This window comes from Cervus elaphus, chromosome 29 (genome assembly GCF_910594005.1).
Source record: "Cervus elaphus chromosome 29, mCerEla1.1, whole genome shotgun sequence".
Taxonomy (NCBI): domain Eukaryota; kingdom Metazoa; phylum Chordata; class Mammalia; order Artiodactyla; family Cervidae; genus Cervus; species Cervus elaphus.
This window is the reverse complement of record NC_057843.1, coordinates 35,224,107-35,247,780: the sequence shown is the minus strand read 5'-3', so window position 1 is coordinate 35,247,780 and position 23,674 is coordinate 35,224,107. Positions and strand designations below refer to the sequence as shown.

Below are 23,674 nucleotides of genomic sequence, written 5' to 3'. Positions count from 1 at the left end.
GGGAAGGGCCTGGCTCTACCTAATTGCCATACCTGTCAGTTTTAGACCCCCAAAGAAGATACAGTTTAGAATATGTATATTAAATGTTAATGTGACCAGCCACTTCAAAATCTACCTTCCTCACATCTACATTCTCGCCCTCTCTCTCTGTCTTTTTAACATTCAAAGCAACTGAAGCAGAAAACAACGTGAGAGCAAGATGAATTACATAAAAGCAGACAATTCATTATTTAGAGGACCTTAGGAATGCTGTTTTATTGGATTATTTTCTAACTTCCTTGGCTCTTCACTGATAAACTCACTGGTAAATTGCTATAATTTAAGATACAGGCTATGCTTGCCTTTTCCTAGATAGAACTTCCCTTGAATCTGGGCAGAAAGCACTACGGGCTCACTGGCAATTCTAGGAGAATAAAATACATACATACGATCACCACTCCCCTCTTAGTTGATATTTTCAAATACTTGGAAATAGACTATGTTTAATCTCAGAGTTTGTTAGTTCCTTTGGAATCACACAGGCTAAGGTCTCTTAGGTATTTTGCAACAACATACCTAGTATTAAATACACACACACACACATATGTATAAATATATACTTGAGAACAGTTTACGAGGATGAGCAATGAGAAAAGAGATGAGCAATGATAGCTGTCATTTCTATCCAGATGTGTGTCACATTAAGATTCCTATAAAAGGCATCCAAATTGAAAAGGAAGAAGTAAAACTGTCACTATATGTAGATGATATTATAGTATATATAGAAAACCCTCACGTCTCCCCCAAAAATATTATTAGAACTAGCAAATGAATTCAATAAAGTTGCAGGATATAAAGTTAATATTCAGAAATCTGTTGCTCTTCTATATACAAATAATGAACTATCAGAGAAAGCAAGAAAACAACCCTGTTTAAAATTGCATCAAAAAGAATGTAACACCTAGGAATAAACTTAACCAAGGAGGTGAAAGACCTATACTCTGAAGACCTATACGATAAAACACTGATGAAAGAATTTGAAAAATGATAAAAAGAATTGGGACGATGTCATCTGTCCTTGGATTGGAAGAACTAATATTAGAAAATGTCCAAACTACTGAAGGTAATCCATAGACTTAATGCAAACCCTATGAAGTTACCCATGGCATTTTTCACAGATCCAAAAACAAATAACCCTAAAATTTATATGAAACCACAAAAGATTCTGAAAAGTCAAAATGATATTGAGAAAAAAAAAGAACAAAGCTAGATGAATCATGCTTCCTGACTTCAGACTACATTTTAAAGCTGTAATAATCAAAATTGCATGGTACTGGCACAAAAACAGACCAATAGATCAATGGAAAAGAAAACAGACTCAAGAAATAAGTCCATGCACCTATGGTAAACTATTTTACCACAGAGGTTAGACTACATAATGGAGAACAGATAGTCTTTTCAATAAGTAGTGCTAGGAAAGCTAGACAACTACATATAAAAGAATGAGATTAGAACGTTCTCCCACTTACTCCCTCCCTTATTATATCCAAAATAATCTTAAAATGGATTAAGGACCTAAATGTAAGACCTGAAACCAGAAAACTCCTAGAAGAGAAGACAGGCAGGAAATGCATAAATCGTATCTTTTTTTTTAAATCTCTTAAGGCAAAAGAAATAAAAAGGAAAAAAGGACCTAATTAAACTTTACACAGCAAAGAAATCCATCAACAAAACAAGATAACCTACTGAAAGAGAAAAATATTTGCAAATGACAAGACTGCTAACTACTTAGTATCCAAAATATAGGGCTTCCCTGGTAAAGAATTTGCCTGCAATGTGGGAGACCTGGGTTTGATCCCTGGGTTGGGAAGATTCCCAGGGGAAGAGAACAGCAACCTACTCCAGTATTCTTGCCTGGAGAATTCCATGCACAGAGGAGCCTGGCAGGCTACAGCCCATGGGGTTGCAAAGAGCTAGACACGACAGAATGACTTTTACCTCACCTCACCTCACCTCATCCAAAATATAAACAGCTCATACAACTCAATATTTTAAAAAAGATAAAAAAGATAATCCAGTTAAAAATGAGCAGAATACCTGAATAGACATGGTTTTGAAAGAAGACATACAGATTACAGTCACATGAAAGGATGCTCAATGTCTCTAACCATTACAGATGAATGAGTAAAGAAAATGTGATATACACACACACACACAAATGGAATATTACTCAGTCATAAAAATTTATGTCATTTTAATCAACATGGATGACCCTAGGAAGAATCATGCATAGTGAAATAAGTCAGAAAGAAAAAGACAAATACCATATGATATCACTTACATGTGGAATCTAAAATAGTAAAATAAGCAAATGAATACAAAACAGAAGCAGACTCACAGATATAAAGAACAAACTAGGGGTTACCAGTGGAGAGTGAGAAGGGACTTGGGGCAAGATGGGGGTCTGGGATTGAGTTACAAATGCTAGAAGAAAAAAACAAAGAAGAAACAAAGACCACCATGCACTATCGATCTGGACTTCATAAACTAGAAATCCACCTAAATGTCCTGTGATGAGAGACACAGCCTTAGCTGTAATGAAATCACAAGCAGATTACTCAGCAACATTCAAAGAGTAGACAGCCTGTTACTACATTTAAGTTAAATCTCATGAGAAACAATTAGGATGCGTGTAGCCCCATATCCCCACATTCTGGTGAAAAACGTATTTAAGAATACCACCAATAAGATGGATGCCATCACATTTCACTTACAGACTCTGCGTGTTCCATCACTGCTAACACAAAGAAGACATATTCTTGACCACTCTGGAGTTGCTTGTTTGTAAATCCACCGTAATGTTTGTCATCCCCCAGGGTGAACTCGGTGGGAAGGACATCAAAATGAGCGGCAATATATGGCTTTAATTCAACTTCTCTTCCATGACGGAGGCTTCTGCGTTTCCTAGATATCTCTTTAAGCAACTTAAAGGGAAAAAGTGGGAAACAGAGAAAGAAATGTAAACAACAATAACCCAACTTAATGACAGTTTAATAAGGGAAATTAATTCAGGGCTGGGAACAACCCAAATTTAATGTGTCCACTTCTCATGTGTGTCAGCATTACTAAATCTCAGTCTGTCTTCCAAATGCCTGTCCTGCTGTTAGGGTAAGACACTGTATTGCAGATGCAAGGCTCAGGCTATAAACAGAGGGCAATTAGATCCTTTACTGGTAGCTCACATCATTGTCCACTCTAATGAAATCCTTTCAAAGGACAAGAAAGCATTACAACTTGTCTATGGAAAAAAAGTCAGTTTGATTCACAAAAGCCTGTCATGCAGGCTTTATCACTGTGATTTATTAAACAAGTACTAACCTCAGAAAAAGTCAAAGACCAACATTTTGAAGAGTTAGTAATGACATAATTTGTATGACGTATAGTCCCTCAAATAAACATAAAATAGACTCTGATGACCAATTTTTAATTAACATTTTAAATAGACATTGTCACTTATTTAACAACTTTTGGCTTGACTTGTCTCCTTGATTTAACCATTTAGGGTACAATTCCTTGCATTTATCATGACAGCAAGTTTTTTCAGAACTCACAGCTCTCTGGAGATGTTAAATTATCTAGCTAGGTGATAAAAAGGCAGGCTAGAGAAAAAATAATTATATTACCCAGAATGAAACAAACATAAACATGCATACACACAAATCCTTCATGTATTTTTAACTGGAAAAAAAAAACTACAAATTATGGTTTGATACTCTATTGTTTTTGTAGTTACTATTTGGAGAAAATCATGTTAATGATATGACAATTTCAAAATGATGACCAAGTTCTCTCTGCTCCCATTAAATATTGATATTTTATAGGGCTTAGGGTAAGTTTATAGCAGTCTGAGTTGCCTTTGAATATAAGAGGCACCGTAATTGTTTTTTTGAAAGAATGCTGATTTATTTTACTACCTCTATAGAGAAGACTGTGTATCTGAGACCCTACACAATGAAGGCCAAGCTTCTCTAATAATAACAGCTGCAGACTATATATACGGCAAAAACCAAGACCTTCTGTTAGGAACTTGATGGTTAACTTGTCTCTAACACAAAGTTGTAAATGTGCTAACCTGGTCAAAATTATAACCTAAAAATGTAAAAATCACTCTTTTGGTTATACATATATAATTTGTGCCCATGTTATTGAATTTAATTTATAATGTTTTCAAATTTTCTGTTAAATTTGAGTTTATTGATACAATTAAGATTATTTAACATGTAAGCTCTTTTATGAAAACCACAGTAGGCTTCTTTAGCACAATTGGACCATCTCATGATAAATTCAGATAGACTGATCAATTATGGACCAGCTGGCGTATAATAAAGCTAGTCCAGAAACATAGCACTATCTTTTGATCCTGTTGTCAAATTTAGGTTTTCTTATAATAATGATGATAATGGCAATAATAATTGTATTTGTTAAGCACTTACTAGGTGCCAGGCACCATTCTCAAGAGACTAAACATAGCTTATTTTATTTACTCATAAAAACTCTATAAAATAGATTATTTTTACCTCTATATAAATGAGGAAACTGAGGCACAATAGAAAGTAATAATATTGGATTCAATTGGTAAAATGAAATTACTTGTAAGACATTTTTTCCAACCATATTTTTGTTTACGTGGAGGCTGCACAATATTAAAGAAATACAAATGCAACATTAGGCTAAATTAATACTCTTAATTGTTTTAACTGAGTCTGTACTTAAATATATAATTTTTGTGTATCTGCTTTCATTAACACAGAAAAATGCATGCTTTTTTTTCTGGATTCTTTAAATATTTTTAAAAATTCTGATGTAAATGTTTAACATATACTTGAAAAGTCACTACATAGGTTCTTGTTGATATGTAGGAGATGATGGGCCATTACTTTGAGAAGGACAAATGAAGTACAGATGAGCTGAAAAGCTTTTTGAAGTTGGTTAATCAGAAACATTTACCATCAGTTGTTTATGCAACTGTGTCCCCTCTTCTACTCCACTGATCAAACCCTACCTTGATTTTATTCATACTTCAGATGTAGGCAACTGTCATAATTCATCCATATCACTGTCATGAGTGAGTACCTTTTGCTGGGGTTTCTTTAGAAGACTTAGAGGAAGTACCTTAAAATATTTTAGCGTTTCGGTCCCCCTTAGACCCAATGCTGCCATTCCCTAAGGTCAAACCTGGAACCTTAGGCTGCCCTAATGTCTGTGGGATGCTTCTTGTGTGATACTTTATATGGGTCAAGTGTGCTCAGATGACATGAAGTGAGCCAATATGTTCAAGTTACAACCACAAATGACCACATTATTTTATAGCAAGCCTTTGAAGTACAATGCGATGAAAAGCTTATGATATATTACAAGACTTGCCCTGAATTAAATATAACTAACATTTTTAGGAGTCATTCTGTCCAAAATTCATTTTGACTATCAAGGTCTGCTCTGCCCAGTCTGACCTTGACAACTAAGAGTTCTAGTCTATGAATTTATTATGTGAAGATTATCCCCAGACAAAGGATAAATGAGCTCAGAAGACAATACTGAGAGTGACTCTGTTTAGAAAGCCTCTTTCTATTTTTTATGGGCCTCGATGTGAAGCACACATGTGGAAATCCCCTCAGGCCACCATTCTATTCGATGATAGGGTTTCAATGATTTGAATTATAGGCCTTTCTGAAAAATCACTTGGTCAAATACATTTAAGAGAGGAACACTGCTTTGTCAAACTTGGCAGTATCAAGCTATAGATAAAATTACTACAATGCTTTTATTATCCATGGTAGGAAAAAAAAAAAAAAACCTGTCCGTAGGAATCAGAAACTGGATGAGTAAGCACAAAGTGAGGCCGTAGCCTCCTTTCATTTGTTCCCCTCCACAATGGTTACAAGATGTATTGGAGGTAATTCCAGAAGATATATCAAGGGCTTTAGTATTGTATCAGAAATAATTTTCATTTTCCAGTCAATGCATATCTTATTTCTTCCACCATTAATTCTACAATGTGGTCTCAATTATATCAGTAACAAAAGTGGGAAAGAACCCATCCTGACCCCAAAATTTTGAATTAATAAATGTTCTTTATCAAACTATTATACAGATTAATGCACCACAACTTGTGGGATGATTAAAATGACCCTTTGTTATGGGAATGAGCAGCAGAGACCCACAGAATTTAATTGCAAGAAAGTTCAATGTCATATAGCTCTATACTTTAATCCATTAGAATTGCTGTACATTTCGGAGGTTAAAACCTGGCTATAAAAGAGAATCAGCCTGTTATTACTTACTATCAAATGGCTCTACTTCTAAGGAAAGCTTTTTTTTTTTAAGTATTTTATGTCATTTTTGGCTTGGAGCTTAACTCCTTGGAAACTTTTTTTCAATAGATAGAAAGAGTCAGATTTTATAAGTTGCCTTTCCATTTTAAATCCAATTCCATCTGAATTCTGTATTTCAGCTGAGAACTGATTAAAATAATAAAGAATATGTTAGGATTAACTGATCAGTTGCAAATAAACCATGACTTGTTTCAAACTGTTTACAGAACAGCTCATCAACTGGCATTTTCAGATAGACTCCTCTGACAGCATAAAAAGGATTTAGTTCCTTTAATATTAGCAGGAAAAAAAAGTAAAATATAAAGCCTAAATTACTTGACAACATTATAGAAATGTGCCTCATTTTACACTCCTTCAATGCTTATCTAATCACTACACATTGACACAAAACACAGTCCTAACCTTGAACTCATCTCCTATTCCAAACTTGATCAACCTGAAGTCAGATAAATGAAATGGGTGATGATGAACCACACTTCTAGGGATGACATATGTTTGCCAAAAGAAGTTAACAGTCCTTATCTCTCAAGATCATAGTCTCCTTAGTGCAGACATGAACAAAATAAACATCATCTCCCTGTAATGCAGTTAGGGAATTTCTGCTTTTCTTTGCTTTGTATGAACTAATTTGATGGAGAGAAAATATCTAAGAAAACAGGTTGAGTTGTAAGATGTACAACATGCTGTAAATAAATTCAGTACATTAAAATATCATATTTCCCCAAATAGGGGCTTTTGACTTTTTATTTGACTTCTGAACTGATTCAGACTAGAATCATATTAAAATCATAAGGTCTCTCCTATATGGTATTTCAAAATGTGAACCCCCGCCATTAATTTGTGTGGCCCTCTGAGGGTCTGGCTTAACCCTTCCAATCACACTTTTCTCATCTAAATGGAAGTATGAAAAATTAACTCTTGTTCTATGCTGTATGTATTAACTTTCAAAAACAAGTTCTTTTTGCAAAAACAATACCAATGTACTTACTGTTATTATTATGATTTTAGAAATTAAAATCATACTACTTTATGTTTCCTTTGTCTTTTGTACCATATTTCTTGCTCAGCTCAAAATTCTGTGATTTGTTTTGTTTGTTCCTAAAGTTATATGCATTTTTGATTCTGAAATCCTATAAAATATAGAAGGAAGTTAAAATGTGCTAATCAGCACAATTCTGTCAGTAATTGGTCAAAAATACATAGTAGGTCAAGTGTTGAACTCTGGTGCAAACTGTAACTTAGCATTTTTAACAACCTCAACTACTACTGCACTAATGAAGTGGACCTTGGAATTCCTAACGGTGGTGATTAAGTCTTTGCTGACAATTCACTTCTCCTTCCACACTTCTGCATTACGTTTTACAAGGAGCAAGGGGCAAAATATTAAAGCCAACAAAGATTAGATAGCAGCTTAATGTCTTTTAATTAAAGAAAAAGCTCTTTGCTGGGATCCCAAGAGGTTAACACGCCCATAGCACTGAACCATTCAAGTAGGCAGTCGACCAGCCAGCCATGTAGGAGCTGATCCACCCAGATCAGATGCTGAAAGGTCTCCATAGAGAGGAGAGATTTATTTTAAAAATTAAGTAACTAATGAAAGATACCACCCAAAACACAGTTACCTCATCTAATTCCATTTCATCTGGACTCTCCCATGGCTTGATAAATTTCCCACGAGATTTCTTCAAAGGCACAATTATTATGTAGTAACCTCTGCACAAGAACACAGATAAAAATAAGGTTAGTTCAGAGGGAAGAGAAGACGGATATATCCTTAAATCTTCCACAGACCAATGATTGAGCCTGAAAGCAAATTATGAATATGGAGCGACTTGTCCATCAATGACAAATAACCACCTGTTTGTTCAATTTTAAAAACAACAGGGTAGACATTTATGTGTAACTTCAATGATCTTGTAGGTAGTATTACCATGGTTGACTGCCCTTTATTAGGTATCATAAACAGAATAGAAATAGTTTGTTAGCACCCTGTTGCTGGACGCATGCAAGGCAGGTATATTGAAATCTACCACCACAGGCTGCTGAGCCAAGAATTTTCTATGACATTAATTTATAAGAGGGTTTTTTAAAAAGAAGATGTGTAATAAAAATTACTCTGTGCTATGCTTAGTCGCTCAGTCATGTCCGACTCTGCGATCCCATGGACTGTAGTCTGCCAGGCTCCTCTGTCCATGGAGATTCTCCTGGCAAGAATACTGGAGTGGGCTGCCACGCCTTCCTCAAAAATTACTCTAGGATCATTCAAATGCCTGTACAATGATGATGATTTTGTCTATACACCATATAAGTACTTTTTATTTGGAAAAAATAAAAGCATAAAAATTTCTTGTCACCTCACAATTATTAAATATATAAAGGCATAAAGTTTCTATTCACTTTCTACCCATCAAATTGCACATCTTAAGGTAGAACTGCAGAAATTTTGAGATAGTCACTATCTGAGGCTTTCAAAATAGATTTCAATATAATACACTTATAGGAAGAGACAAAAAGATTAATAAGCAAGTCTCACATTGAGAATGGTCAACTTCACTTTATGTATAACAGTACCTGTCCTCAATCAGATACAGGTTATTTGTAAAATTATTTTGTAACTTCTATATAGTATATACCCTGCTCTTGTATTCACAGGGACTCTGTTCATACTGATTTTTGGTAGTTACTATACAAAGACTTTGAACATAGATGTATAATAACAGCACATTAATCACTTCCTATTGTTCATGTATTATAGGAAATGCATAATTTCACTTTGCCTTGTTTAAAAAAAAAAAACAAAAACTTTAAGAACAGGTAACAGACCAAATAAATAAAATCCACGGAGATTGAATAATTGCTCAAGATAAAACAGTAAGGAGATACAAGTGAAAGTGAAAGTCACTCAGTCATGTCTGACTCTGCAACTCCATGGACTGTATAGTCCATGGAATTCTCCAGGCCAGAATACTGGAGTGGGTAGCCATTCCCTCCTCCATGGGATTGTCCCAACCCAGGGATCGAACCCAGTCTCCCACACTGCAGGCAGATTCTCTACCAGCTGAGCCACAAGGGAAGCCCACGGGGAAATAAAGTGTGTGTGTGTGTGTGTGTGTCTGTGCGCGCGCGCACACACACGCGCTATGATTAGTCACTCGTGTCTGACTCTTTCCAACCCCATGGGCTGTAGCCTGTCAGGCTCCTCTGTCTATGTGATTTCCCAGGCAAGAATGCTGTAGTGGGTTGTTATTTCCTTCTCCAGGGGATCTTCTCAACCCAAGGACTGAACCCGCATCTGCTGCGTTTTAGGCGGACTCTTTACCACTAAGCCACTGGGGAAGTCCACATGTAAGTATGTATGTGTGTGTGTGCGTGTATGTGTGCATGTATGTGTATGTATGTATGCATGTGTATATGTGTATGTATGTATGTGTGTGTGTGTATGTGTGTGTGTGTATAAACTATGGCAAGAGTCTGCTTTTGTTTCATTTACTTTGTGTCATAAAGCACTTCTTAGACTCTATAAATTTTGTGGAAACTTATTGTGGAAATGAACACACACCATTAGAAAAGAAGGCTGGCACTCAGGAAAGGCATGAGAGAAGGATGGGCTCCATCAAGCTTGTGTCACATTCTATTACAGAGATTAATCACACACACAGGAGCCTTCATTGTTCTTAAAGCAAAATCTGTAATAACCTCAGCAAATCCTGTGTGATTAAGAACTCCATTTCCATAAACAGAGTCTAGACCAACTCTGTCCAGTATGGTAGCCACTAGCCTCCAGTGGCTATCAAGCACTTGAAATGTGGCTAGTCTGAACTGACAGGTGCTCTATGAAAGACAACAGATTTCAAAAACAGTATGAAAAATAAATGTAAAATATCATAGCAATATTTCTTTAATGATGGTCACATGTTAAATGATAATATTCTGGATATATTGGGCTTCATAAAATATGTAATTAAAATTAGTTACATCTGTTTCTTTGTACTTTTCACCATACCTGCTAGAAAGTGTAATATTTCACATGTGGCTCTCATTACATTTGCTGGGCTGTGCAGATCTAGAGTGTCTTTAGTAAAGAATATGGCATCTAGAGACACATCTTGCCCAGAATGTAGGTTCTGCCACTAATGGGCCGTGTGATCCTGGGCTGATCATCTAACATCCCTGAATCTCAGCTGCACATTCTGAAAATGTGAGTAAATAATATCAGACTTATTGAGGGAAAATAAATGAACACAAAGTGCTCAGAACAGTGTGTATCATATAGCACTTAACAGAAGCCAGCTGCTACTGACCATCATGGTGGGAGAGATGGATGAGAACGCAGACACAGGAGGACACAGTGAAATTCCCTGAGATGCAGATTAAAGGACTTATCAAACTTTTTTTTTTTCTCCCTGACCTAGAAATTCAAGTCAAACCAGACAGCACTAGCTGCATTCTCTCCACAGTGCTCTGAACAACTCATCAGCAGGCTCATGGAATCACATCACTTAGCCATCCATTATCTTTCCTACAAACAATCTTGATGATCAAGGAGGGTAAGGAGAAGGAAGAGCAGAGTATATGAGCAAGGCCAATCTTTTATTTTATGATCCAGAGTAAGCTTCCTCCTCTTCCTGTCCTCCCACCACCTGAAGGATTTGCCAAACAAGTCCATCATGTTAAATCAGCATGGAGAGAATGACAGGGGCTGCAACCTAGCGTACAAAAGGACACTGCAGGTGGACCTGATAAACACACTTGTCAGGGAAACTCTTGCTTTTCACTACCAATTGCACAAAGTCAGAACAGATCCTCTTTGCCTAAAGCGATGATACTGCATGTGATCAGGGAGTTCCCATTGTTTTCCTTCAGAATCTTCTAAATCCAGGTTAAGCTGATGAATTCTATTAATTTTGCTTCTGCTTTCATACTCTGAGTTGCCATTCTTGTACATGAAAAAAGAATTCATTCTTTCTTCTGCTGCACTCCTCGACTACCCATGTCATTTGTGGCTCAGATAAGAATTGAACAGCCTCCCCCATAACAATTAATTAACAGTGTGGCCAGATATCCATAACCTTTTCTCTCCAAGATCTCTAAAGCATTCAACTAGGGCAGGCAAAGTGGAACCTGCTTCAAAGTAGCTCTCACCTCCTGAAGAAATGGGGAGGTGGGAATTTGGAACTCCTGGGTCTAAGTCTATGCACTTCAACTGTATTCTCAGCAATTACAATTTCGTAAACCACCACCCATTTGCCTTTCCTGAAGCTTAACTGTCCCCTCAGGATACTGCTTCCATTGCAGACTTCTCCAGCAGCGGCAGGTCAATTTACCCCGCCCTCTCGGCCGTGACCCTCACGTTTAGGGCTTGGGGTTTCTTTCCCTCCACCCTTTTGCTAAAAAATACAATGTGCATGCATGTGTGTGTGCATGCTCAGTCTTGTCTGACTTTTTGAAACAACACGGACTGTAGTAGCCCGCCAGGCTCCTCTGTCCATGGGATTTTCCAGGCAGAAATACTGGAGTGGGTTGCCATTTCCTACTCCAGGGGATCTTCCTGACCCAGGGACTGAACCTGTATCTCTTACATCTCCTGCATCGGCAGGTGGATTCTTTACCTCTGCACCACCTAGGAAGCCACCCCTCCCCCACACCCCCATAAAACATAGCCCCTTCTCTTGGAAGATTATATAATTCAGCTGTGTTGTGGTCTTCTCTTACAGATCTTTGCCATCTATCAACTTCTTCAGAATCTTCCTTATGTGGAAGTTTCTCCACCTACCCACCCTGGGTTGATGGTCTTTTTTTTTTTTCCTTCCCAAACTCTGCCATCATTTTGGGTGATTTAATCCTTCAGAGGGCTGGCCCATGAACCACCCAAGATTCAAAATTCCCTGAACTTTTTTGTTCCAAAACCCACATCCTCCACTCCACCTTGGCTGAAATCTATCATTGCCTTTCTCTGTACCTGAACACAAGGAGCGGAATACTGTTTGAAAAATAATGAACAGGGTAGAATGATGCTGCAAGTTCATATTCAGCAAACTCAAATAGAAGTTCAATGCTGCCTGTCAATAAGACCACCACTTACCCAGTTTCAATATTCACAGAAAGTTTTTCAAACTTTCTTTCCTGGCCTCAAATCCTAGATGCTCATGCCTCTCTGCTACAAGATGGCTTTATGTCTTATATACAGAGAAAATAAAAAAAAAATTTAGACAAGAATTCCCTCCCCCTCTGTCTCCTACAAGCCCACCTATATCTAGATGCAAACTGTAGTCTTTCTCCTTGGTACAGTTAGAAGGGCTGGCTTCACTTTTCAAGGTCAGTTACTTTTTCTTGAATTGGGTCCCACATATCACTCTTAGGATGCTGACCATACACCATACTCCTTGCTATTGTCGATTAGTCGCTAAGTTGTGCCTGATTCTTTGCAACCCCATGGACTGCAGCATGCCAGGCATCCCTGTCCTTCACTGTCTCCTGGAGTTTGCTCAAACTTATGTCCATTGAGTCAGTGAATGCCATCCAGCTATCTCCTCCTCTGTTGCTCCCTTCTGCTCCTTCCTTCAATCTTTCCCAGGATCGGGGTCTTTTCCAGTGAGTCGGCTCTTCACATTAGGTGGTCAAAGTATTGCAGCTTCAGCTTCAGCATCAGTCCTTCCAGTGATACTCAGGGTTGATTTCCTTTAGGATGGGCTGGTTCTAGTTTCCCATATATCTGAATATCTCCATCCTCACTGGATTCTATCCATTAGCTTTCAACCACTGGAAAGACCAGACAAACCACATCCTGCTCCAGTCATCAGTCTCTCCTACCTCTTGCTGCCCCAGGACTGAGAAGGGCTGTGTGTCCTTGCTGTTCTCCAGGACTTGACCTTCCACCCACTCCCCAGTCAACTGTGCACTAGCTTCTGCCACATCTGCCCCCTCACCACCTTCACCAGGGTCCTCGAGCTGGCATCAAAAGGAGAGTTCCGGACTCTCTTACTTGATCCGAGTATTCATAAGACCCTACAGGAAACATTTTCTGTTCTTCCTCTGTATCCAACTCTCCTAGTTTTCTACTAAGATCTCTCACCATGTTAACCTTATGTCTTTAGCAGGATTTATTATCTGCTACCCAGCTTTTCAATAAGGGTGGAGTTCCTCAAGGATCTGGCCATGGATTTCTCTTTCCTTCCTCATTTCTTGCCATGTGATCTCATTCCGGTTCAGGGAATCAGTTATCCCCTCAATGCAGATGATTTACAGATTCATATCTTCAGCCAAGACTGCTCCTCTGAACTCCACAAGTGTCTCCCATTCCAAGTTTATATTTCCATTTCTATGTCACAAAAGTACCTCAAATTTACTGTGGTTAAAATAAAACAACAAAAAATATGGCTCTAAAATAAATCCTCTTTCAATATGGCACCATGATCCATTTTAGTGCATACTGTAAACCTAGGTGTTGTCACTGACAATCCGTGTTAACTCTCACCCTCTCTCACACCCAAGTTACACCAAACCCTACTACTTCCCATCTATCTATAGTCCATTCACTTCTCCTCCTCACTACCCCCACTGCTTCAGCTTTATTCCTCTGTCTCATGCTTGGATTACTCCTAAATCTCTCTCTCCATTGAGTTTAACCTCCTTTAGTCCAATCTCTGAAATTTTCATTTTATAATAGAAAATTAACTGTAACATTTCCATTTTAAAGACCTTTTCAATGGATCCTGGAATTTATCTCTCTCTGTCCTGTGAGCTATACCCTACTGGACTTTTATGTTTCTTGAATTTACTTTGGTCCATTCCATCTTTTATCATTCTGTACCGTCTGCCTAGAACCTTCTGTCACTCCCAACAAATTCCAAGTTAACTCTTCTCTTTTCTCAAATAGCAACTCATTTGTTACTGCCAGATTGAAACCTTTCCTGACCTCTGATTAGATCAATGATCCCAACTATATGGTCTTTAAGGGACCATTTTTTTGTTGATAATTTTCTTCTATGTTTAAGACATATTTGCATTTTTCAAAATGCATTCCTAAAACAGATATACATATGTTTCCTTTTTGCCATCCATTTTATCACTGAATTCTTCAATGAAAAGTAGAAGTGGGTGAAGCAGGTAATTCTTGGGGATTTATGCCTCTCCTAGATCAGGGCAGTCAAAAACATTTTAGAACTCTTCTCTTGCACTAGAATTTTCCAACTTGAAACCTCTTCAAGCTGCTTCTTTCTCCAAACTAGCAACAACATACATGAACAGAATCTGTAAAATACATAACTCCTTACTGCAAAAGTTCTTTTTGATTCAGCAAAGTTATGACCCTACTTATAATCTCACAGGATATTAAGGAAAGTAAGATAACTGATAGGAAGAGTAAAATGAGGAACTAATATGTCCCTACAAGTTTGTAACAACCAAATCATATGAACTCAAAGAATCTGCTCTAAATTTAAAAAAAAATTGCTTTTGGACATAGATCAGCTTTATATTGGAGAAGGAAATGGCAACCTACTCCAGTACTCTTGCCTGGAGAATTCCATGGACAGAGGAGACTGGTGGGCTACAGTCCATTCGGTCGCAGAGTCAGACACAATTGAGTCACTAACACATCAACAATAATGAAAACACTTAAAATGGATTAAAGATCTAAATGTAAGACCAGAAACTATAAAACTCCTAGAGGAGAACATAGGCAAAACACTCTCCGACATAAATCACAGCAGGATCCTCTATGACTCACCTCCCAGAATATTGGAAATAAAAGCAAAAATAAATAAATGGGACCTAATGAAACTTAAAAGCTTTTGCACAACAAAGGAAACTATAAGCAAGGTAAAAAGACAGCCCTCAGATTGGGAGAAAATAATAGCAAATGAAGAAACAGACAAAAGATTAATCTCAAAAATATACAAGCAACTCCTGAAGCTCAATTCCAGAAAAATAAATGACCCAATCAAAAAATGGGCTAAAGAACTAAACAGACATTTCTCCAAAGAAGACATACAGATGGCTAACAAACACATGAAAAGATGCTCAACATCACTCATTATCAGAGAAATGCAAATCAAAACCACAATGAGGTACCATTACACGCCAGTCAGGATGGCTGCTATCCAAAAGTCTACAAGCAATAAATGCTGGAGAGGGTGTGGAGAAAAGGGAACCCTCTTACACTGTTTGGTGGGAATGCAAACTAGTACAGCCTCTATGGAGAACAGTGTGGAGATTCCTTAAAAAACTGGAATTAGAACTGCCATATGACCCAGCAATCCCACTCCTGGGCATACACACTGAGGAAACCAGATCTGAAAGAGACACGTGCACCCCAATGTTCATTGCAGCACTGTTTATAATAGCCAGGACATGGAAGCAACCTAGATGCCCATCAGCAGACGAATGGATAAGGAAGCTATGGTACATATACACCATGGAATATTACTCAGCCATTAAAAAGAATTCATTTGAATCAGTTCTAATGAGATGTATGAAACTGGAGCCCATCATACAGAGTGAAGTAAGCCAGAAAGATAAAGACCAATACAGTATACTAACACATATATATGGAATTTAGAAACATGGTAATGATACCCCTATATGCAAAACAGAAAAAGAGACACAGATGTACAGAACAGACTTTTGGACTCTGTGGGAGAAGGCGAGGGGGGGATGTTTCAAGAGAACAGTATCAAAACATGAATATTACCTAGGGTGAAACAGATCACCAGCACAGGTTAGATGCATGAGACAAGTGCTCAGGGCTGGTGCACTGGGAAGACCCAGAGGGATGGGATGGAGAGGGAGGTGGGAGGGGGGATCGGGATGGGGAATACGTGTAAATCCATGGCTGATTCATGTCAATGTATGACAAAAACCACTACAATACTGTAAAGTAATTAGCCTCCAATTAATAAAAATAAATGAAAAAAAAATAATGAAAACACTTCGCCTGTCTAACTCAAGCTTGGAGTTTAGCCTTCAAATACTCTTTCCAATATAGACCTTAACTATTAAGCAAATAGAAAAATAAATAACTTGAGAATCAATATATCTGAGAAAGCCCTGGACTACTTATAAAGCAAGCTGCGTTTTCCCAGTATATTAGATTTAATTAGGTAAGTTAAATCTAACCTTCAGAATTTTAATTATACTAAGTAAAGTTTTACTAATTTTATTTAATATGTTATCATCAAGGGGCCCAGCTCCATATAATTATATGGGAAGGTGAGCTCTGGTCTTTGTGGAAGTCCCACTTCAAATTGAGGAAAGCTTTTTGTATTAACAGTCCATATTAGCATTCTCGAACTCATTTAACTGGGAGGTCAAAATTTGTATCAGAGTTTAATGATGAATGTCATGCCTTGCAGAATTTTTTGATTTATATATATATATATATATATATATATATTTGCTATGGTCATTTGGGTATATATATATTGTTTAACTCAAATTAATTAACTACAAAAAAACAAAGCTGTCTGAATGATCTTTCCAGTTTCTGTGTTTAAATTAAGGTCTCTAATCTTTTAAGCTATGTGTTGTCAGACAAGTTATTAATTACCTTAGGTTCCATTTTCCTCAATTATAAAATGGCAGATGATAGTACTGACCTGTGGGTAGCTTCTTTATCTCTCCTCTAAATTCGCATGATAACCTACCAATTTTAGTGTTCCACATTTAACATATTCTTCTAAAATCTGTGGCCGAGCATGTAACTGATCCGTCTTGATTCTGAGATGTGTCTGGGGCCATACTATTGATGCTTAATTGTCATGGAGTTCTTACATGTTTATGATGGTCCTAGGAAAAAATGTCCTGTCTTGGTCCATACATTTTATGGTCACAGAGGCACAGTTATGGTTCAACATGTAGACTCTGGAGCCAGATTGCCTAGGCTCAAATCTTTCCTCTCTGCTATTGTGTTGCCAGGGCAAATCATTGGGTTGGCTAAAAAATTTGTTTGAGTTTTTCTGGAAGAGCTTACAGAAAAGCCTAAAAACTTCTTAGCCAGCTCAATAGTATACTACCTTATAGCTTCCTCAGCTATAAAATGAAGAGGGCCCTTGGTGTGAAGATTATAGCAGTCACTGTATGCAGTGTCCTTTGAAGAATACCGAAGACATTCTCTGTCCTTATTAACTATTAGCAGTAGCAACTCTGATCTTGCCTGGGCCACTTAGTGTCTCTGAGCCTCACCTTACTCACCTGTAAAAGGGGAGAACACCTACCTCATAGGTGGGAAACTTAAGTTGAATGATGTAATACGTTCAGTAAACTGTAAAGTGCTATACTATTTAAGCCTTTAGCATGTCAATAACAAAAATATGATTAATCAATTAAATACTAAATAGCTTGTAAATTAAAACACTGAGCTGCTACTAGTGGTGCCATGTGTCATGAATCGATTTTGCTTCTAAGAATGTCTACTTTTTATTTTTGAAAAGAAAGACAATCTGAAAGCCAAATCAGTAAGATCAAAGAAATTTGAAATTTTATAAAATGCTCTTATTCTTCATTTTTATTTGTCATAAACATGAAATTGTTGCTATGGAGTTAATTTACATTGAGTACCTTCTGGCAGCTTTTTCTCTGAGTACAATCTGTGTGGTGCTTTTTCTTTCTTTCTTTCTTTTTAACCAACCAGAGTAAAGTCCTGCTCCATACAGTCACAGAGGTCCCCTTTGTTACTACAACTTGCTACTGTAGGATGGTGGCATTGCTCAAGTTTCTGACCAGCATTCTGTCCCCTTAGTGTATTCAAGTAGAAGGCTGAAGTCCCACAAAATTCCTAATACTAGAACCTGCAGTACCCCCATGGCTGTTCCACAAGAAATCTGGCCTTTCCCTAAAGGAGTGCCCAGCTTCTCCACACAAAAAACCAAGTGTGAAATCCCAGAAGCACGGAGCTCTACTTGCATTATGTTCACAAGAGACAGATTTATGTTTAGATGGTGAGGAGTTCGGGTCTGGGGATTAAGATCTCTCAGTTTTCTTGGCCAGAAATAAGGAAAGCACAGTTTCTGTTGATAAAACAAAACAGCCTTTCAATAATCGAAATTGTATTTTGATAGAAAAACAAATTGGACTCATTTTTGTAGTTAGCTTTTACATAAATCCAAATTAGCAACCTGCTCCAGGGCTCTGGAGTCAATTCTGTTCTCCTCCCTCATTTTTCCTGTATAATATTTAACAGAAACCTCCATTCTAATTTCTGAATTTACCAATGACTGCAAGTGGCGCAGCCTGGCACACAGCTTTTTGTCATATCTGATGATGCCACATGAACCAACCTGAGGACTGGATGGGTAACTTTATGCCATTGCTCCTTTAGGAAATATAAGGAATAGGAATTATCTAAAGTTTTTTGCTAACATATTTGCTTTCCATTTCCCATGGTTCTTACACGTTTCCTCAGTTTTCTCTTTTCCTCTTGTTTTTTTCCCAGTGTTTAGAATATATTTATGGGAATTTCTAGAGCATATTTTTTTTTCCATAATGATCTGCTTTCTTTTTCTGATTTGTAAGAGTCTCTCATTTTTGTTATCAAAGGTTTTAATCCCTTTTCCTGAGTCCCATTTCAACTGTTACAAAGAGTAAGTACATAAATAAAACAAAAAGAAAAATTGAACTATCTAAAGAAAAATACTAAGAGAGAAACTCTATTTTGTAGTATAAATTTACTCAGAAATTGGAAAATGAAAGAGAAATCTGTTACCATGGACTAAAATGTCATTCCAGTGATGTCTAAGACATACTACCAAGTTAATCTGGCAAATAGGCATTGAGTTTTTTTAAATATATAAAGAAAAATTAGGTATTTAATAGTCAAAACCATACATTATATGATACTATTTTTACCCTGAATCAGTTCAGTTCAGTTCAGTCTCTCAGTCGTGTCCGACTCTTTGTGACCCCATGAATCGCAGCACGCCAGGCCTCCCTGTCCATCACCAACTCCCAGAGTCTACCCAAACCCTGTCCATCAAGTTGGTGATGCCATCCAGCCATCTCATCCTCTGTCGTCCCCTTCTCTTCCTGCCCCGAATCCCTCCCAGCATCAGGGTCTTTTCCAATGAGTCAACTCTTCCCATGAGGTAGCCAAAGTATTGGAGTTTCAGCTTCAGCATCAGTCCTTCCAATGAACACCCAGGACTGATCTCCTTTAGGATGGACTGGTTGGATCTCCTTGCAGTCCAAGGGACTCTCAAGCGTCTTCTCCAACACCACAGTTCAAAAGCATTAATTCTTCGGCACTCAGCTTTCTTCACTGTCCAAATCTCACATCCATACATGACCACTGGAAAAACCAGAGCCTTGACTAGATGACCCTCTGTTGGCAAAGTAATGTCTCAGCTTTTTAATATGCTATCTACATTGGTCATAACTTTCCTTCCAAGGAGTAAGCATCTTTTAATTTCATGGCTGCAATGACCATCTGCAGTGATTTTGGAGCCCCCAAAAATAAAGTCAGCCACTATTTCCACTGTTTCCCCATCTATTTCCCATGAACAGTACATATTTTTAATAGATTGAATTTATAGCCCATTGCTTATAGTTCTTTCATTGTTTGCAACTATTTTACCTTCTCTAAATCTTTCTCATTGTTCAAGACTCATTAGATATCAGCTCCTTCTGGATCTCTCTCTTGACATCCATGTTGGGCTAGAATTCTGTATTCCTGTTTCCACAGTACCTGGCAGTATTGCTCCACTATATTCTAATCATCTATTCCCTGTATCTGTTCTCCCACTATAAGGTTAGGGTTTTATCTCTATCATCTTCCTACTCTCAGACCTAGTGCTGGCAATACGGTATGTCTAGAATAATGTTTGTTGGATGTCAGCTGAAAAGTCTCATGGCTGGGTAGGATGCGGATATGTAACAAGTGCTAGTCTTCCTGTTGTTTGTGAAATATTACATGTACTATCCTCTGCTTGAAACAGTGTCTTCCCCGCTCTAACCTCCCAGACCACCTTCTTGTCATTTTTTAAGCCTCAGCTTAGATGTTGCTTTCTTTGGGACTTCTTCCCTGAACTACTAAGCTGGGTTTGGGAGCTCCTCCCGTGGCCTCCCTCATCTAATTTTTGGTATCATAGGGCTCCACTCCACTCGACTGTCTACTTGTCCAAATGCCCCAATTAACTGCCCTGTGTAAGAGCCACGAGAAAGCATCCTCTCCACTGAATCAGTGCAACGTGGTCTGTCTGTCACTAGGGTAAGAGATCAAGTAATATTCACAGACTACTTAAACACATAAATAATCTCATTTTCATATGAAATTTTGCCGGAATAAAAATCACACTAATAGTCCGTTCTTGTTTCTATTTTTATGAATGACAGAAAAAGAATTAATGGACAAAATGGAGACTGATCAAAATGGAGCCTGACTTCACTTTTACCTCATGTCAAATGTCCACAGACTTAAACTCATTAATTTTCTCCTGATCTCTCATCCTTCAGGATGAATGGCAGCACCATTTATTTCATTATCCAAGCTCAAACCTCGGAGCCATCTATGACATTTTCCCCTCCCTTGATTGCTCCATGAAGACCTTTGGCATTTCCTACTCCCTCTGTCTGCCTCTACATCCCCTTTCTAGCATCACCATCTCATTTCAGAATCTTATTTGTCTAGAATTAACTAACTGCACGACAGAGGGGGCGGCACTTGATGAGATGGTTAGATGGCATCACTGACCCAATGGACATGAGTCTGAGCAAGCTCTGAGAGATGGTGAAGGACAGGGAAGCCTGGTGCACGGCCGTCCACAGAGTCACAAAGACTCGGACATGACTTAGCGACCAAACAGCAGCAACAATAGCAAATAACTGCACAGTGACTGCCCAGAACTTTTCTCTGTGGTGTCCAATCCTCTGACATGCCTTCAGGAGCCACCTTCCCTAAGAACCGTCCTAAATTATGTCACCAGATTGCTACTAAATATAAAGGCTCCAACCATCCATAAACTATGTATAAATGCCTCTGCTTGACCTTCAAACCTTTCACAGCAAGTTCCATCCAAACTTGATCATGTGGAATAGAAGAAATGACAAAGGGTTTAGTCTTATCCCAAGCTGGGAGCATAGTTTCTAACATGCAGCAGACACACAATAAATATTTCCTAAAATGGTAATAAAGGAAACTTGGGTTTTATTATACACAGACGATCTACTGTCACTCTGCTGTATAAAATCCTTTAATGGATTTTCACTGTCTACAGCAGTAGTCTCTAACCTTCTTGGCACCAGAGAATGGTTTTATGGAAGACACTTTTTCCATGAACCAGGGGTTGGGGGATACTTTCAGGATGATTCAAGCACATTACATGTATTGTGTACTTCATTTCTATTATTATTATATCAGCTCCATCTCATTTCATCAAGCCTTAGATTCTGGAGACTGGGGACCTCTGGTCTAGAGGATACCGTCCCCACTTCTGAGCATGACTTGGCTCTTGCACACCGACCTCTCTCACCCCTCTTGCCCTGGCTCTCTCAGCTCCTGCTTACAGAATCGCTTGCTTCCTGCACTCATGAGCCTCTGTGTACAATTTCCACCCTCTGACTTTTTGTACACCTCTTATTTGTCCATTAAGATTAAATTCAGAAACTTTCTTGACCCAGACTCTATCACTAGCATGCATTACATCTTTCTGTTTCTCTGTATCCTCTTTTGTTTTCCAGGGTTTACCACAACACTCATACTTAATACACTTTGGTGAAAACACATTTTCTTCTACTGGCTACCATCAACTAGCTATATAAAACCAACAAACTACTTAACTGACTGGATTTAATTTCCACTTCATAAAACACTTTCATTAATGCAACACTAATGAGAATCTGTGTCAAAATGAACTCTAGAAAATGCAACAGAACATGAATAACAAAACTGTGAGCCTATGTGAAAGCCTCTTTCATTCTATATACAGCAATATATCCTACACATTCTTTTATAACCACATAATACTAAGATTTAACCTTTTTTTTCTTGCTTACAGGCATTTCTATGGTTCAGCCCTAACCTTTAGTCAACTTACTTTATGTTCTCATTTGCAGGTACTTCGGGCAGTTGCACGGTAATCATGCCATCCAAGTTGGTCTTCCCAATGAAGGCAGGCTTGGTACGGAGAACATCGGGTGCAGTCTTAGCAGTTACCCTATGCTGCAGCCCCCCAGCACTGTTGCCACGATTTGTCAGCACAAATGAGTATGACTTCTCAGGCTTCAGGTTGACAATTAACTTCTGGGTAGCTCGGCCATCCACTTCTTCTACCATTTTCCCATCATCATAAAGAATCTAGAAAGAGACAACCAATCAGAAAGATTTGGTTATCGGTTAGGTAAGGAATATTTTCTAAAGTAATGTGTACCTGCTTACAGAAAATACATATGGGTCATTTCTAATTCGGGGCATTTCATAAGCCTATAAGTGCTCCCAAAATTCTAGAGGTGGCATTGATTTTCCTTTTTTTCCCTTATTGCATACTAGTATAAGGTTTATAAGTCTATCAAAAATACGCAAATGTGCAATAACCTCTCAATATTTGGTCTGTCAGTTGTCTGTGATCTCAAGGGAATATATGCAGAAATGCTCTTAAGTTTTCAATGCATCATGCACACCACTTTTTTCCAAACACTTCCATTCCTGTTCCCAAACATTTTTTTTTTACTTTTATAGATGCTTCTCTATTCTCTATTTCACAGACTTGTACTTCTTGCTAACACTTTTCAGTATCTCTCTATGGCAAACTAAAGTTTAAAATATGCAAAGAATTCAGGCCAATAAACAAATTACTTAAATCCCAGGATGCTGCATTATAAATAGGTAGAAACCATGTAAATTTCATTTTCTGATGAAAAATCAAAAGCACTGAAAGTTGAAAGTTAAGTCACTCAGTCATGTCCAACTCTTTGCGACCCTGTGGACTGTAGCCCACCAGGCTCCTCTATCCATGGGATTCTCCAGGCAAGAATACTGGAGTGAGTTGCCAAATCCCAGGATGCTGCATTATAAATAGGTAGAAACCATGTAAATTTCATTTTCTGATGAAAAAATCAAAAGCACTAGTTTAGATGTAAAAAGTTCAACTTGGAAGTGCTCGGTTACCCACAAGGAATGCAGGCCCTGGGTTTGAGCTTCTGCCTCCTCCCAAGAGGGCAAAGGTCACACTGGCCAAGAACCAGGCTTTGTCTGTGATATGAAAGCCACAAATGAGAACAGTTAAGTACGCGTGGCTGAATCAAAGCAGTCTGTGTGGTTTTTAAGTGATTTCCCTGGGTGACCTGCCCCCTCCACGTTTACCCGTGATACCTTA

General features: G+C 38.0%; 1 protein-coding gene across 13 annotated transcripts in view; it reads right to left on the bottom strand.

Moving 5' to 3' along the window:
- The window catches only part of PTPRD (protein tyrosine phosphatase receptor type D), a 428,379-nt gene that overhangs the window by 149,594 nt on the left and 255,111 nt on the right, over positions 1-23,674 (bottom strand). For all 13 annotated transcript variants that reach the window (XM_043891355.1, XM_043891351.1, XM_043891349.1 and 10 more), the window contains 3 exons: positions 22,397-22,656; positions 7,994-8,084; positions 2,754-2,963 (listed from right to left, as the gene is read on the bottom strand). In XM_043891355.1, coding sequence (XP_043747290.1) covers positions 2,754-2,963; positions 7,994-8,084; positions 22,397-22,656 — 561 coding nt within the window. The remainder of the gene's footprint in view (positions 1-2,753; positions 2,964-7,993; positions 8,085-22,396; positions 22,657-23,674) is intronic.